We start from the raw sequence: 15,004 nt of genomic DNA on the forward strand, positions 1-15,004 counted from the left end.
ATACAAGGTAATCAGGTTGTCCCACATGGGGCTCACAGGCTTCATCCCCATTTTCCAGATGAGGGAACTGAGGCCCAGAGAGGTGAAGTGACTTGCCCAAAGTCACACAGCTGACAAGCGGCGGGATTAGAACCCACGACCTCTGACTCCCAAGCCCGGGCTCTTTCCACTGAGCCACACTGCTACTCTAAGCGTTGGGGTAGATACAAGTTAAGCAGGTTGTCCAACGTGGGGCTCACCGTCTTCCCGTTTGACAGATGAGGGAACTGAGGCACAGAGAAGTGAAGTAGGTTGCCCAAGGTCACACAGCAGACAGGTGGTGGAGTCAGGATTAGAACCCACGACCTCTGGCTCCTAAGGCCACGCCACTAGGCTATACTGCTTCTCTTCCATCCCCCTGCCCCCCCATTTTCCTCCCATTTTCGATTCCTGGGGCTGACACGGGCCGGGAGCCCCATTGGAGGCGGCGAGCCAAGCGGGACGTCCAGTGCAGCACCGGCACCCGCCTCGCCTACCTCATTCCTTGGGGCAGAACCAGGACACCCTGGGGCAAGGAGCATGGCACCGGATGGTGTGGCTCAGTGGAAAGCGCCCGGGCTTGGGAGCCGGAGGTCGCGGGTTCTAATCCCGGCTCCGCCACTTAATAATAATAATAGTGGCATTTATTAAGCGCTTACTATGTGCAAAGCACTGTTCTAAGCGCTGGGGAGGTTACAAGGGGATCAGGTTGTCCCTTGGGGGGCTCACAATCTTCTAGACTGTGAGCCCACTGTTGGGTAAGGACCGTCTCTATATGTTGCCAACTTGTACTTCCCAAGCGCTTAGTACAGTGCTCAATAAATGCGATTGATTGATTGATTAATCCCCATTTTCCAGATGAGGTAACTGAGGCCCAGAGAAGTTAAGTGACTTGCCCAAGGTCACACAGCAGCCGTGGCGGAGCTGGGATTCGAACCCATGACCTCTGACTCCAAAGCCCAGGCTCTTTCCACTGAGCCACGCTGCTTCTCATAATAATGGTATTTCTTAAGCGCTTACTATGTGCAAAGCACTGTTCTAAGTGCTGGGGCGATACAAGGTCATGAGGTTGTCCCACGTGGGGCTCACAGTCTTCATCCCCATTTTCCAGATGAGGGAACCGAGGCCCAGAGAAGTGAAGTGACTTGCCCAAAGTCACCCACCTGACAAGTGGCGGAGCTGGGACTTGAACCCATGACCACTGACTCCAAAGCCCGGGCTCTTTTCCACTGAGCCACGCTGCTTCTCCATTAATAAGCACTTAATAAATACCATCGTCGTTATTATTAAGGCGGAGGCGCCGCCTTCTTAATTGCGCTTGCGGGCCTGGCGGTGTTTGGTTCTTGCCATTACAGGGAAGCAGCTGCACCACTAGCCCGGGCTCCCGATTGATTGATGATCGATTGATTGTGCTCCCCGTCACCCGGTCCGTCATCAATCGTATTTATGGTATCAATCCAGACCCGCTCCCCTCGGCCGGGCGAACTCACCCGAGGCCTTTGGGAGCCGCCTCTCTCCCCGCCGCCCCCGTGGACACAGGCCCCAGCCACGTTTGCAGTTATTTATTCAGTCACAAATGGCCGGGAGTAGGGCCGAGAGATCCTTTACACACCGAGTTCTCCGGAGACCCCGGAGTAGAGCTGGAGAAACCCCCAGCGACATAGAAAACGGGGGGGCCGGGAAGCGGGAGAGCGGGAATGCCAGAAGGGGCCCGGGAAGGAGAGGGGAACGGGGAAATAGGGGAGCTTCACAGTCACATCTTTAAATCCAGTCATTCCCAGGGGCTTCCTCCCGTCCACCCCAGCCCTGGGGCTGCACTAGGGGTGGGGGGAGGTCCTCTCCCCCCTGCCTTTAGTCCCCCCCCGGGAAGGGATAAGGACCACAGGACCCCACTCCCCTGCTTCAGTCTTAGCAGCTGCAGGGGAGGGATGCTCAGGTAGTGAGAACAGAGCCGCCCCCCGCAGCAGCAGCAGAAGAGAGGATTTGGGGGGTGGGCCGGGGCAGGGGGCTGCCTCCTTCCACCCCTTAGGGTCAGAAGTGTCCCAGTGGTCCAGGTGGGGTGGGGGTGGGGGAAGGATGGTGCTCTCTGCTGCCCGAAACGGGGGTGAAGGGACCAGGGGTACACAGGCGTCCGGTCTGTTCTTGGGGTTCGCTCACTCCCCGGCCGGCTTCCCCCTTTAGAAACTCACCAACGTATAAACCATACTGTGGGGAAGAGAGGGAGGCGTGAGGGTGGGACAGGAGGAAGAGGATGGCCAGGCTGCGTAGGCCTGGGGGAGCGGCGGGGCGGGGTGGGCCTCACCTGTACAGGTAATAGAAGAAGGAGAGCAGGTAGAAGGCAAGTTTGCACCAGGACTCCTTCTGGCAGTAGTTGAGGATGTCGGCGTTCATGATGGACACGGCGTCGTACATGACCTCGGAGCCGTCGGCCGGCCGGTGGAAGTACCTGGGCGGAAAGCGGGGGCCGGGACCCCGGGCGTGACTCGGCTGTCCTGCCGCTGACCCCGGCCGTCGTGCCCTCCGACCCTCAACCGGGGTCGCTCGGGCCTGGGGTTGCTCCCCGTCTCAGCCCCGGCCTCGCTCCCCCCATCCTCTCCCAAACGCACATACAGTCCTTTGTGGGGCACACTCGATGTCCAACCCGATTAGCTTTTCATTCATTCATTCAATCGTATCTGTTGAGCGCTTACTGCGTGCAGAGCACCGTGCTAAGCGCTTGGGAAGTACAAGTTGGCAACATACATCCCTCTTTTAGACTGTGAGCCCACTGTTGGGTAGGGACTGTCTCTATATGTTGCCATCTTGTACTTCCCAAGCGCTTGGTACGGTGCTCTGCACACAGTAAGCACTCAATAAATACAATTGATTGATTGATATAGAGACTGTCCCTACCCAACAGCAGGCTCACAAGCACTTAACAAACACCACAATGATGATGACGATGATTTTTGTCTAAGGGAAGATAAGAGGAGGAGGTTGAGGGAGGGTTTTTATTGAGCGCTGACTGTGTGCCGAGCACTGTACTAAATGCTTGGGAAGTCCAAGTTGGCAGCATATAGAGATGGTCCCTACCCAACAGCGGGCTCACAGTCTAGAAGGGGGAGACAGACAACAAAACATTAACAAAATAAAATAGAATAAATATGGACAAGTAAAATAGAGTAATATGTACAAACATATACATTCATTCAGTCGTATTTATTGAGTACTTACTGTGTGCAGAGCACTGTACTATGTACTGTACTATATTCATTCAATCGTATTTATTGAGCGCTTACTGTGTGCAGAGCACTGTACTACATACTGTACTACATTCATTCAATCGTATTTATTGAGCGCTTACTGTGTGCAGAGCACTGTACTATGTACTGTACTGCAGTCATTCATTCAATCGTATTTATTGAGCGCTTACTGTGTGCAGAGCACTGTACTATGCACTGTACTGTATTCATTCATTCAATCGTATTCATTGAGCGCTTACTGTGTGCAGAGCACTGTACAAAGCACTTGGGAAGTACAGGTTGGCAACATATATATAACAGTACAGTACATGTATATGTACTGTACATATATACAGGTGATTAGCTTGTATCTACCCCGCGTCTGGCACATAGTAAGCACTTAATCGTATAAATCGTATTTATTTACCGCACACAGTAAGCGCTCAATAAATACGATTGAATGAATAAATACCACAGGGATGATGATACACATCTCAGGCCGCACTTAATCATATAAATCGTATTTATTTACCGCACACAGTAAGCGCTCAATAAATACGACTGAATGAATAAATACCACAGGGATGATGATACACATCTCAGGCCTGGGACAGCGTCTGGCACATAGTAAGCACTTAATAAATACCACAGTGACGATGATACACATCTCGGGCCTGGGACTGCTCCCCGTCCCCACCTGTCCCCCACCAACCCCCTCGGTCTCGGGGTGTCTCCCCCATCCTCACACACACATGTACACCCCACCACCCACCCCGGGGTCGATCCCTCCGCCCCCCGACCCCGAATCACCTCCAGAGGTGGTAGAAGAGGAGGGGGATGTTGAGGCCCAACGTGACCCACTCGGCCGCGCACAGGAACATCAGGCAGAAGAGGCCGTGGATGGAGTACTCGGGGACAACCAGCTGATGGGGGTGGGCACCGGTTAGGGTCAAGCCCCCTCCCCAACCGAGACCCCCGCCACCACCCGGAGCGGCCCGGCCTCCGATCCCGCTGGGAAAAAGGACATCATCCGCGCGATGAACATTTCTAGACTGTGAGCCCACTGTCGGGTAGGGACTGTCTCTATATGTTGCCAATTTGTACTTCCCAAGCGCTTAGTCCAGTGCTCTGCACACAGTAAGCGCTCAATAAATACGATTGATGATGATCTGTGCAATGAGCATTTCTAGACTGTGAGCCCGCCGTCGGGTAGGGCCCGCCTCTATATGTTGCCAACTTGGACTTCCCGAGCGCTTTTAGTCCAGTGCTCTGCACACAGTAAGCGCTCAATAAATAGGATTGATTGATTGATTTCATTATTCCCACCCAGCGCATCCGCCTTTGAGGGAACCGGAGTGGGAAATGGGGGAGCCGGGCACAGGTGTCGGGGTCCCGAGGCCGTGGGAGGGGGCCGAATCTCTCTCCCTCGTTCCTCCTCCGGAGTTGGCCTGTCGGGCACCCGGGATCCCCCCGAAACTGACCTTCCTTAAGAGGCAGCAGATCCGCTCGATGTTTTTCAATCGCTCTCGCTGTGGGAAGAAGAGTAATGATAATAATGATGGCATTTGTTCATTCATCAATCATATTTATTGAGCACTTACTGTGTGCAGAGCACTGGACTAAGCGCTTGGGAAGTACAAGTTGGCAACATATAGAGACGGTCCCTACCCAACAGTGGGCTCACCATCTAGAAGGGGGAGCGCTTACTATGTTCTAAGCGCTGGGGAGGCTTTGTTAAGCGCTTACTATGTTCTAAGCGCTGGGGAGGTTACAAGGTGATCAGGTTGTACCAAGAGGGGGGCGCACAGCCTTAATCCCCATTTTCCAGATGAGGTCACTGAGGCCCGGAGAAGTGAAGTGACTTTCCCAAAGTCACACAGCTGACAATTGGCGGAGCCGGGGTTTGAACCCACGACCTCAGACTCCAAAACCCGGATTCTTTCCATTGAGCCACTCTGAGTGGCTCAGGGGTCAGGGAGACGAGGAGGACTCAGAAAGGGCAGTCAAGGCCCTACTGAGAGCTCACCTCCTCCAGGAGGCCTTCCCAGACTGAGCCCCCTCCTTCCTCTCCCCCTCCTCCCCCTCTCCATCCCCCCCGCCTTACCTCCTTCCCTTCTCCACAGCACCTGTATAGATGTATATATGTTTGTACGCATTTATTACTCTATTTATTTATTTTACTTGTACATATTTATTCTATTAATTTTATTCTGTTAATATGTCCTGTTTTGTTCTCTGTCTCCCCCTTCTAGACTGTGAACCCGCTGTTGGGTAGGGACCGTCTCTAGATGTTGCCAACTTGGACTTCCCAAGCGCTCAGTCCAGTGCTCTGCACACAGTAAGCGCTCAATAAATACGATTGAATGAATGAATGTGGGCTGAGGGGCCGGGCCGGGGCGGTGGGGCCCGGCCGGGCAGAAAGTGGCGGCAGGAACGGTCTGGGTTGATGGGGAAGGTGGGAAGGGAGAAGTCGAAGGCCTAACATGCAACCCCCCTTCCCTGCCCTTTCCCCCCACCCCTTGGCGATCGGCCCCGTTTCCATGGGGATGTCACTGAGGAGGGGAAGCCACCTGCTCCCATCTCCATGGCAACAGTCACTGGGAAGGGAACTTCACCCTCATCTCCAAGGCAATGGAGCGGGATTCCATCACAGTTGTCGAGAGACAGACTGGGGGATCCCTGCCCCGGGTTTAGAGGGCTGGCGGGGGTGCGGGGGGACGGGAAGAAGATGAAAAGGAGTGTAAAGAGGGTATTGGAGACTTTCTTCTAGTCTGAGGCCGGGGCACTAGGGCCTTCTTCCCCTCCCAGAACCCGCGCCCTTCCTCCCAACCCCCATGTCCCTTTGGGAAGTCCCCAGGTCCCCCTCACACCCAGAGACGGACGGACGGACGGACGAACACACCTCTGCACATCACATGTATTGACTTACGGCCCTGGCGGGGTTGCCTTGATCGATTGGGTTCTTGAAGTCTGTCCTCAGCTCATCGAAGGCAATGATCTGGGGAGGGATCGGAGTTGGGGGGCGTTAGAGAGATGCCCCCCCCTGCCCCCATCACCCTCCTTGGTATCAGATAATAATAATAATGATGGCATTTGTTAAGCACTTACTATGTGCGAAGCACTGTTCTAAGCGCTGGGGGGATACAAGGTGATCAGGTTGTCCCACGAGGGGCTCACAGTCTCAATCCCCATTTTACAGATGAGGTAACTGAGGCACAGAGAAGTAAAGTGACTTGCCCAAAGTCACACAGCTGACAAGGGGAACTCAGGCATCCCCACCCCCTAACTCTTTCCCCCGGCCCGTGAGCACTGGTATTTTTTTTAAGAATCCGTTAAGCACCTACTAGGTGCCAGGCACTGTACTAAGTGCTGGGATAGGTACAGGCTAATCAGATTGGACACAGTCCTTGTCCCATGTTAGGCTCCCAGTCTTCATCCTCTTCTTACAGATAGGAGGGAATGAGGCCCAGAGAAGTGAAATGACTGGTCCACGGTCACCCAGCAGACAAGTTCCCCCCCCCCCTCACCGCTTTTAGACTGTGAGCCCACTGTTGGGTAGGGACTGTCTCTATGTGTTGCCAATTTGTACATCCCAAGCGCTTAGTACAGTGCTCTGCACACAGTAAGCGCTCAATAAATACGATTGATGATGTTGATGATGAAGTGCAGGAGCTGGGATTAGAACCAGCTAGACTGTGAGCCCACTGTTGGGTAGGGACCGTCTCTGTATGTTGCCAACTTGTACTTCCCAAGCGCTTAGTACAGTGCTCTGCACATAGTAAGCGCTCAATAAATACGATTGATGATGATGATGACTGTCTCTGTGTTTTGCCGACTTGTACTTCCCAAGCGCTTAGTACAGTGCTCTGCACACAGTAAGCGCTCAATAAGTACAATTGATTGATTGATTGATAACCAGGTCCTTCTGACTCCTGGGCCTGTGCTCTTTCTTCTAGGACATACTGCTTCAGAAGGAAGAGACCAGATCCACCCCCACCCCACCCCCGGCCCTAGAAATGCTTCCCACCCCCTTCTAGGTCTGGAATTAGACGTAATGGAGGCATACGAAGAGGTCGTGGGTTCTAATCCTGACTCCACCATTAGTCTGCTGCGTGACCCTAGGCAAGGCCCTTCACTTCTCTGGGCCTCAGTGACCTCATCTGGAAAATGGGGATTGAGACTGTGAGCCCCACGTGGGACAGGGACTGTGTCCATCCTGATTTCCCGATATCCACCCCAGCTTAGTACAGTGCTCTGCACACAGTAAGCGCTCAATAAATACGACCGAACGAATGCCTGGCACACCATGAGCACTTAAAAAATACCACAGTTATTATTATGAGGTCCATGTGATGGGGGAAGAAGGGGCCGGCGGTCATCGCCCCTAGGGTCCAGCTTCTTATCTCAGGGCCAGGAGGTCTGGTGCCTGGGGCAGAGGGGGAAAGCAAGACCACGGGAAGGAAGACTCCTTAGGGTGTTTAAGTTAAGCGCTGTTCTAAACACTGGGCAACTGGAGCGGCCTTGGGTTTCTCCCCATCGTCTCACCGTGCGCTTTCAGGGCCCGAGTGTTCGGACCCCAAGGCCCGGGCTCTGCCGTCGCTCCCTTCTCTCCCCGACCACACTCCGGCCTTCCTCGGGCCCAGGTTTTTCCGCCCGCAGCCCGCGGCCCTGCCCGCCCGGGACCCAGGCGATCCAGCCTCCACCGGGCTCTCCTCCCCGCTCAGCCCTCGTGGCTCCAGAGTCTTCTCTTTTGGAGCTCGGCGCCAGGCCCGCGTGTGAGAACATCGTGCTTCCCGTGTTCCCGGCGCCTGGCTCTGCCATCTGGAGCCCGCCAGAGCCCGAGCCACCCGGGCCCCGCTGCTCCGGGGGCCCCCAGCCTGGCTCCCGGCCGGGCCCGGCGCCCAACTCCTCGTGCCCGCTTCTGGAGGGCCACGGGGTCGCGGACGACGGCGGCGGGGCCCGGGAGGCGGAAAGGAAGTGGCCGTGCCCCCTCGCAACAGGCGGGAACCAACGTCCAGGCTGGCAGTGACTCAGTCCCACGGGAATAAACAGGCTTCTCCCCCCACGGCGACAGCCGACAGGCGTCACTCACCCGACGGCACCTGTCAGGAATGGTGGCTCCCGGGTTGCCTGGCAACCAACAGATGGCACCTCATCCCCCCCAGCACAAGGGCTGAAGGGTTGGGGGAGACTTGGGGGGGGTGGGTTGGTGGGGGGGAGATTGCTTGGGGGGGCTCTGGGGGCTGGAGGGCGTCCAAGGCGGGTGGGAAGGCGGGGGCTCTCTCCAACCTGATGGAGGGGACCCTGAGACGGAGGCCCAGGTGGGAAGAGGGGGGCACTTTCCTTGTCTCTGGGTGAGAGAGAGCCTTTTCCTCCGCAGCTCCCTCAGCCAAAACCGAGGGGCTCCCCTTCCACTCGACAAACTCCCTCCCAGCGCCAAGTGCATCTCAGGAGTTGAAAATCTCCCACTCACAGTGATCCAGGTCCCGTAACAGCTCACCTCCTCCAGGAGGCCTTCCCAGACTGAGCCCCTTCCTTCCTCTCCCCCTCGTCCCCCTCTCCATCCCCCCATCCTACCTCCTTCCCTTCCCCACAGCACCTGTATATATGTATAAATGTTTGTACATATTTATTACTCTATTTATTTTACCTGTACATATCTATTCTATTTATTTTATTTTGTTAGGATGTTTGGTTTTGCTCTCTGTCTCCCCCTTTTAGACTGTGAGCCCACTGTTGGGTAGGGACCGTCTCTATATGTTGCCAACTTGTACTTCCCAAGCGCTTAGTCCAGTGCTCTGCACACAGTAAGCGCTCAATAAATACGATTGATTGATTGATAACAATAATAACGATTGTGGTATTTGTTACTAAGTGCCAACCTTACGCAAGTCACTTCACTTCTCTGTGCCTCAGTTCCCTCGTCTGTAAAAAAAGGGGATAATAATAATCTTGGTATTTGTTAAGCGTTTACTATGTGCCAAGCACAGTTCTAAGTCCTGGGGCAGATACAAGGTAATCAGGTTGTCCCACCTGGGGCTCACAGTCTACCGTGGCTCAGTAGAAACAGCAAGGGTTTTGGAGTTAGAGGTCATGGGTTCGAATCCCGACTCATCCACATGTCTGCTGTGTGACCTTGGGCAAGTCACAGCACTTCTCTGTGCCTCAGCTACCTCCTCTGCAAAATGGGGATTAAGATTGTGAGCCCCATGCGGGGCAACTTGATCACCTTGTATCCTCCCCAGCGCTTAGAACGGTGCTCTGCACATAGTAAGCGCTTAACAAATGCCATCATTATTATTATTATTATTCAACCCCATTTTACAGATGAGGGAACTGAGGCAGTTGACGAGTGGCAGAGCCGGATTAGAACCCTCTGACTCCCAACCTGTACTTTCCACTAAGCCACACTGTTTCTCGATTGTGGGATTGAGACAGTGAGTCCCACATGGGACATGGACTGTGTCCAAACTGATTTGCTTGTATCCACCCCAGCACTTAGTAATAATAACAATAATGGCATTTGTTAAGCGCTTACTATGTGCAAAGCACTGTTCTAAGTGCTGGGGAGGATACAAGGTGATCAGGTTGTTCCACATGGGGCTCGCAGTCTTAATCCTCATCATCATCAATCGCATTTATTGAGCGCTTACTGTGTGCAGAGCACTGTACTAAGCGCTCGGGAAATACAAATTGGCAACATATAGAGACAGTCCCTACCCAACAGTGGGCTCACAGTCTAAAAGGGGGAGACAGAGAACAAAACCAAACATACTAACAAAATAAAATAAATAGAATCCTCATTTTACAGATGAGGGAACTGAGGCACAGAGAAGTTAAGTGATTTGCCCAAAGTCACACAGCTGACAAGTGGCGGAGCCAAGATCTGAACTCATGATCTCTGACTCCCAAAACCGTGCTCTTTCCATTGAACCACGCTGGTACAGTGCCTGGCACATAGTAAGCGCTTAACAAATACCACTATTATTATTATTAATAATAATAAGCACTGTTCTAAGTGCTGGGGTAGATACAAGATCATCAGGTTGGACATAGTCCCTGTCCCACAGGGGGCTCACAGTCTTAATCCCCATTTTACAGATGAGGTAACTGAGTGACAGAGAATCAATCAATCAATCAATCAATCATATTTATTGAGCGCTTACTATGTGCAGAGCACTGTACTAAGCGCTTGGGAAGTACAAATTGGCAACATATAGAGACAGTCCCTACCCAACATTGGGCTCACAGTCTAAAAGGGGAGTGACAGAGAAATTAAGTGACTTACCCAAGGTCACATAACAGACAACTTGTACTTCCCAAGTGCTTAGTACAGGGCTCTGCACACAGTAAGCGCTCAGTAAATATGATTGACTGACTGACTGACACGAGGCAGAGCTGGGATTAGAACCCACATCCCTTCCCAGGGCTAGGCCCAATATCCCTTCAGAAGCAGCTTCCCCCAGGACCCCCGGAGTCTCCTAGTGTCCAGATGCTCCCCCCTCTCCCCCAGAGCAGCAGCACTGAAGCTGAACAAAACACCCCCACACACAAATCCGTTCCTTCCTCGTGGGGACACCCAATGTTTCAGCTCCAAGGGCAGGCAGGCTCCTGGGGCATGGAAGGGTCGAGGGATTGACGGGATGCCTGAGTCCGGGAGAAAGAGGGGGCAGGGAACCTGAGGGAAAGGTAGAGGGAAGAAGAGGAGGAAGAAGAGGAGGGGGGGAAGAGAAAAGAGCAAGAAAGAGAAACAGGAGAGGGCTTCCTTGCTATTACTTCTTTCCACTCTGCTCCAGCTCCTCTCCCTGCTCTGCTTTCCTTTCCATTCATTCATTCATTCAATCGTATTTATTGAGCGCTTACTGTGTGCAGAGCACCGTGCTAAGCGCTTGGGAAGTCCAAGTTGGCGACATATAGAGACGGTCCCAACCCAACAGCGGGCTCACGGTCTCCTCCTGCCCCAACTCTGCTCCCTCTCCCCAGCTCCAGCCTGCCCTGGCTCTGCTCTCGCTGTTCTCCCTGTTCTCTCTCTTGTACATATTTATTAATCTATTTATTTTACTTGTACATATCTATTCTATTTCTTTTATTTTGTTAGTATGTTTGGTTTTGTTCTCTGTCTCCCCCTTTTAGACTGTGAGCCCACTGTTGGGTAGGGACCGGCTCTAGATGTTCCCAACTTGGACTTCCCAAGAGCTTAGTCCAGTGCTCTGCACACAGTAAGCGCTCAATAAATACGATTGATTGATTGATTGATTCTCCCTCTCCCAGCTCTGCTCTCCCTCTCCCAGCTCTGCTTTCCTTCCTCCTGCCCCAACTCTGCTCCCTTTCCCCTTTCCCCAGCTCTGATTCCCCCCTCCAGCTGCCTCAGTTCTGCTCCCCCATCCCTGCCCCAGCTCTGCTCCCCTCAAACCCCAGCCCTAGCTCTTCTCCCGTGCTCTGCACATAGTAAGTGCTCAATAAATACGATTGATGATGATGATGATGATCCCTGACCCAGATGTGCTCCTTCTCTACACCAGCTGTGCTCCTCCAACTCCTGCCCCAGTTCTTCTCCCTCCCCCGCCTCAGCTCTGCTTCCCTGACCCCTTCTCTATAGTGCTTTGCACATAGTAAGCGCTTAATAAATGCCATTATTATTATTATTATTAATTATTATTATTATTCTCTAGCTCTGCGCCCTCCCTCTCCCTGCCCCAACTCCGCTCCCCCTCCTCCCCTGCCCCAGCTCTGCTCCTCCTTCACCCCTGCCCTAGCTCGGAAGCAGCGTGGCTCAGTGGAAAGAGCCCGGGCTTGGGAGTCGGAGGTCATGGGTTCTAATTCCGCCTCTGCCACTTGTCTGCTGTGTGACTTTGGGCAAGTCACTTAGTGCTTTGCGCATGGTAAGCGCTTAATAAATGCCATTAAAAAAAAACCTCTCTGTGCCTCAGTTATCTCATCTGTAAAATGGGGATGAAGACTGTGAGCCCAACGTGAGACAACCTAATCACCTTGTATCCCCCCCAGCGCATAGAACTGTGCTTCACACATAGTAAGCACTTAACAAATGCCATTATTATTATTATTATTATTATTACTATTATGCTCCCCCTCTGACCTTCCAGGGCCCCGGGGAGACCACGGGGAGGAGAATCTATAGCACAGGAGCTGCACTGGGGGGTGGCCGTAGGGGAGAGCGGGTGGGGGCGTCTGAGACCCCGGCTGACAGACGGAGGGACGGAGAGACGGAGGGAGGGAGAGACGGAGGGAGGGAGAGACGGAGGGAGGGAAAGAGAGGGAGGGAGAGACAGAGGGAGGGAGAGACGGGGGGAGGGGAGAGGCGGAGGGAGGGAGAGAGGGAGGGAGAGAGGGAGGGAGGGAGGGAGGGAGAGGCGGAGGGAGGGAGAGACGGAGGGAGAGACAGAGAGAGGGAGAGACAGAGGGAGGAACAGAGGGAGGGAGAGAGAGGAAGGGGGAGACGGAGGGAGGGAGAGACAGAAAGAGGGAAAGACAGAGGGAGGGAGAGAAGGAGGGAGACGGAGGGAGGGAGGGAGAGACAGAGGGAGGGGAGAGACGGAGGGAGGGAGAGACGGAGGGAGGGAGAGACGGAGGGAGAGACGGAGGGAGAGAGAGGGAGGGGGAGACGGAGGGAGGGAGAGACAGAGGGAGGGACAGAGGGAGGGAGAGACGGAGGGAGGGAAAGACAGAGGGAGGGACAGAGAGAGGGAGGGAGAGACAGAGGGAGGGAGGGAGGGGAGAGACGGAGGGAGGGAGAGATGGAGGGAGGGAGAGAGGGAGGGAGAGACGGAGGGAGAGACGGAGGGAGAGACGGAGGGAGGGAAAGACAGAGGGAGGGAAAGACAGAGGGAGGGACAGAGAGAGGGAGAGAGAGGGAGGGGGAGACGGAGGGAGGGGGAGACAGAGAGAGGGAAAGAGAGGGAGGGGGAGACGGAGGGAGGGAGAGACAGAGAGAGGGAAAGAGAGGGAAGGAGAGAAAGAGAGAGGGAAAGACAGGGAGGGAGAGACGGAGGGAAAGACAGCGGGAGGGAGAGACAGAGGGAGGGAAAGACAGAGGGAGGGAGAGACGGAGGGAGGGAGAGACAGAGGGAGGGAGGGGAGAGACGGAGGGAGGGACAGATGGAGGGAGGGAGAGAGGGACGGAGAGAGGGAGGGAGAGACGGAGGGAGAGACGGAGGGAGGGAGAGATAGGGAGGGGGAGACGGAGGGAGGGAGAGAAGGAGGGAGGGAGACAGAGGGAGGGAGGGAGAGAGAGGGAGGGAAAGACAGAGGGAGGGAAAGACAGAGGGAGGGAAAGACAGAGGGAAGGAGAGACAGAGGGAGGGAGGGAGGGGAGAGACGGAGGGAGGGAGAGAGGGAGGGAGGGGGAGAGGGAGGGAGAGAGAGAGGGAGGGAGAGAGGGAGGGAGAGACGGAGGGAGGGAAAGACAGAGGGAGGGAGAGACAGAGGGAGGGAGAGACAGAGGAAGGGAAAGACAGAGGGAGGGAGAGACGGAGGAAGGGAAGGACAGAGGGAAGGAGAGACAGACGGGTCCGACATGGAGAAAGAGAGGGGAGAGAGACATGGAGGGATGAGAAAGAGGAGAGAGAAGGTGGGAGGGGGAGAAAGGGGAGGCAGGGGTGGGGTGGGGAGTCGGGCACGGGAAGAGGAGGCCTGGGAGGAAGGAGAGAAGGACCAGGCGAGGCGGTGATGTCGGGGAGGAAGGAACTGAAGTAGAAGCGGGAGACCTACATTGGGAGACGGGCACGGAGAGAGGGCCGGGAGCTCCAGTCACAGAGAGGAAGACACAGGGAGGGAGGGAGGGAGAGGGAGTCGGATGGGAAATAGCTCAGAAGAGGAATGGGGAGAAGCAAAAGGAGGACACCAGAGAAGCAGAGAGACACTCAGGAGGGAGAAGAGGGTTGGGAAGAAGGCGAAGGCCCGGGGGGGGGGATGGGAGGAAGGGGTTTGGGCTGAGGGATGAAAGATGAAGGATCCTTCATCCTGCCAGCCGAGGTGTGGCTTGGGGGGTAGGGGGTCGGCCCGGGGACGGAGGGAGACGGACGGAGGGGGGAGGGGGCCGGGGACACGGGGCTGGGGCCGGGGGTGGGGGCCGTCCCAGGGAAAGGGTTAACGGGGAGCCTGGAGATGCGGGTCCCTGTAAACAGATGCAGTTGCCATGGTGACCGGGCTCCATCATTCCGGCTGGAAAAACCCACAATGGAGAAAACGGGGAAAGAGAGGGGCCGGCCCGAGGGGCGCGGGGGCCGGGGGCATCCGAAAGGGGCCGGCCCGCGGGGGGCACCAAGGGAGGGGCTGCCAGGACAGCCGGGCACCGAACAAGCGGACAAAGGGGAGAGGCCGGGGGCAGGGGAGGAGAAAGGGAAATGGGAAACGGGGAGGGGGAGGACGGGGGAAAGCGGCGGGCGGAGCCCAGGCAGGGAGCGGGGCAGGGGCACCAAGTTCGTCCGCATCTCCCGGGGCATCGAGTCCCCCCCCCCTCCGTCCCCCCCGTCCGTCCCCCCCTTGGGGGCCCTCCCCGCTCCCCGGGCCTTACGTGCCAGATGACAAAGAAGATGAGGGAGGCGCAGAGCACGAGGGTGAGCATGTAGCAGAAAGCGGCGAAGGTGAAGGCCATGGCTCCGGAGCCCAGCGCCGGGCCGGGGGGCGCCAGCGCGGGGAGGCGGGGGGCGGCCCCGGCCTGGGCCGGCGGCAAGGCAAGGGACGGGACTGGGGGGTCGGGGGGGTCGGGGGGCGCCCCCCGGGATGGGGCCTTCGGGGTGTCCCCG

At 55.6% G+C, this 15,004-nt stretch overlaps 1 protein-coding gene across 1 annotated transcript; it reads right to left on the bottom strand.

Annotated features, from left to right (window-relative positions):
• Positions 1-1,565: 1,565 nt before the first annotated feature.
• Positions 1,566-14,954, bottom strand: CNIH2 (cornichon family AMPA receptor auxiliary protein 2). The gene is made up of 6 exons (XM_038764712.1): positions 14,773-14,954; positions 6,169-6,237; positions 4,721-4,768; positions 4,050-4,162; positions 2,321-2,464; positions 1,566-2,223 (listed from the first exon to the last, which is right to left on the bottom strand). The coding sequence occupies exons 1-6, from the start codon at positions 14,851-14,853 to the stop codon at positions 2,196-2,198; spliced, it is 483 nt and encodes a 160-aa protein (XP_038620640.1). The 5' UTR covers positions 14,854-14,954; the 3' UTR covers positions 1,566-2,195.
• Between the last annotated feature and the right edge of the window lie 50 nt (positions 14,955-15,004).

The sequence above is a fragment of the Tachyglossus aculeatus genome, chromosome 22 (assembly GCF_015852505.1).
Source record: "Tachyglossus aculeatus isolate mTacAcu1 chromosome 22, mTacAcu1.pri, whole genome shotgun sequence".
Taxonomy (NCBI): Eukaryota; Metazoa; Chordata; class Mammalia; order Monotremata; family Tachyglossidae; genus Tachyglossus; species Tachyglossus aculeatus.

Bases quoted from the DNA above. Each gene is read 5' to 3' on its own strand.
- CNIH2 (XM_038764712.1), bottom strand. From the start codon at position 14,853: ATGGCCTTCACCTTCGCCGCTTTCTGCTACATGCTCACCCTCGTGCTC. The intron at 4,163-4,720 runs GTCAGTTTCGGG...CACCCCCATCAG, and splicing joins TCTGCTGCCTCTTAAGGAAG to CTGGTTGTCCCCGAGTACTC. The intron at 2,465-4,049 runs GTGATTCGGGGT...CTTTCCGCCCAG, and splicing joins CTCTTCTACCACCTCTGGAG to GTACTTCCACCGGCCGGCCG.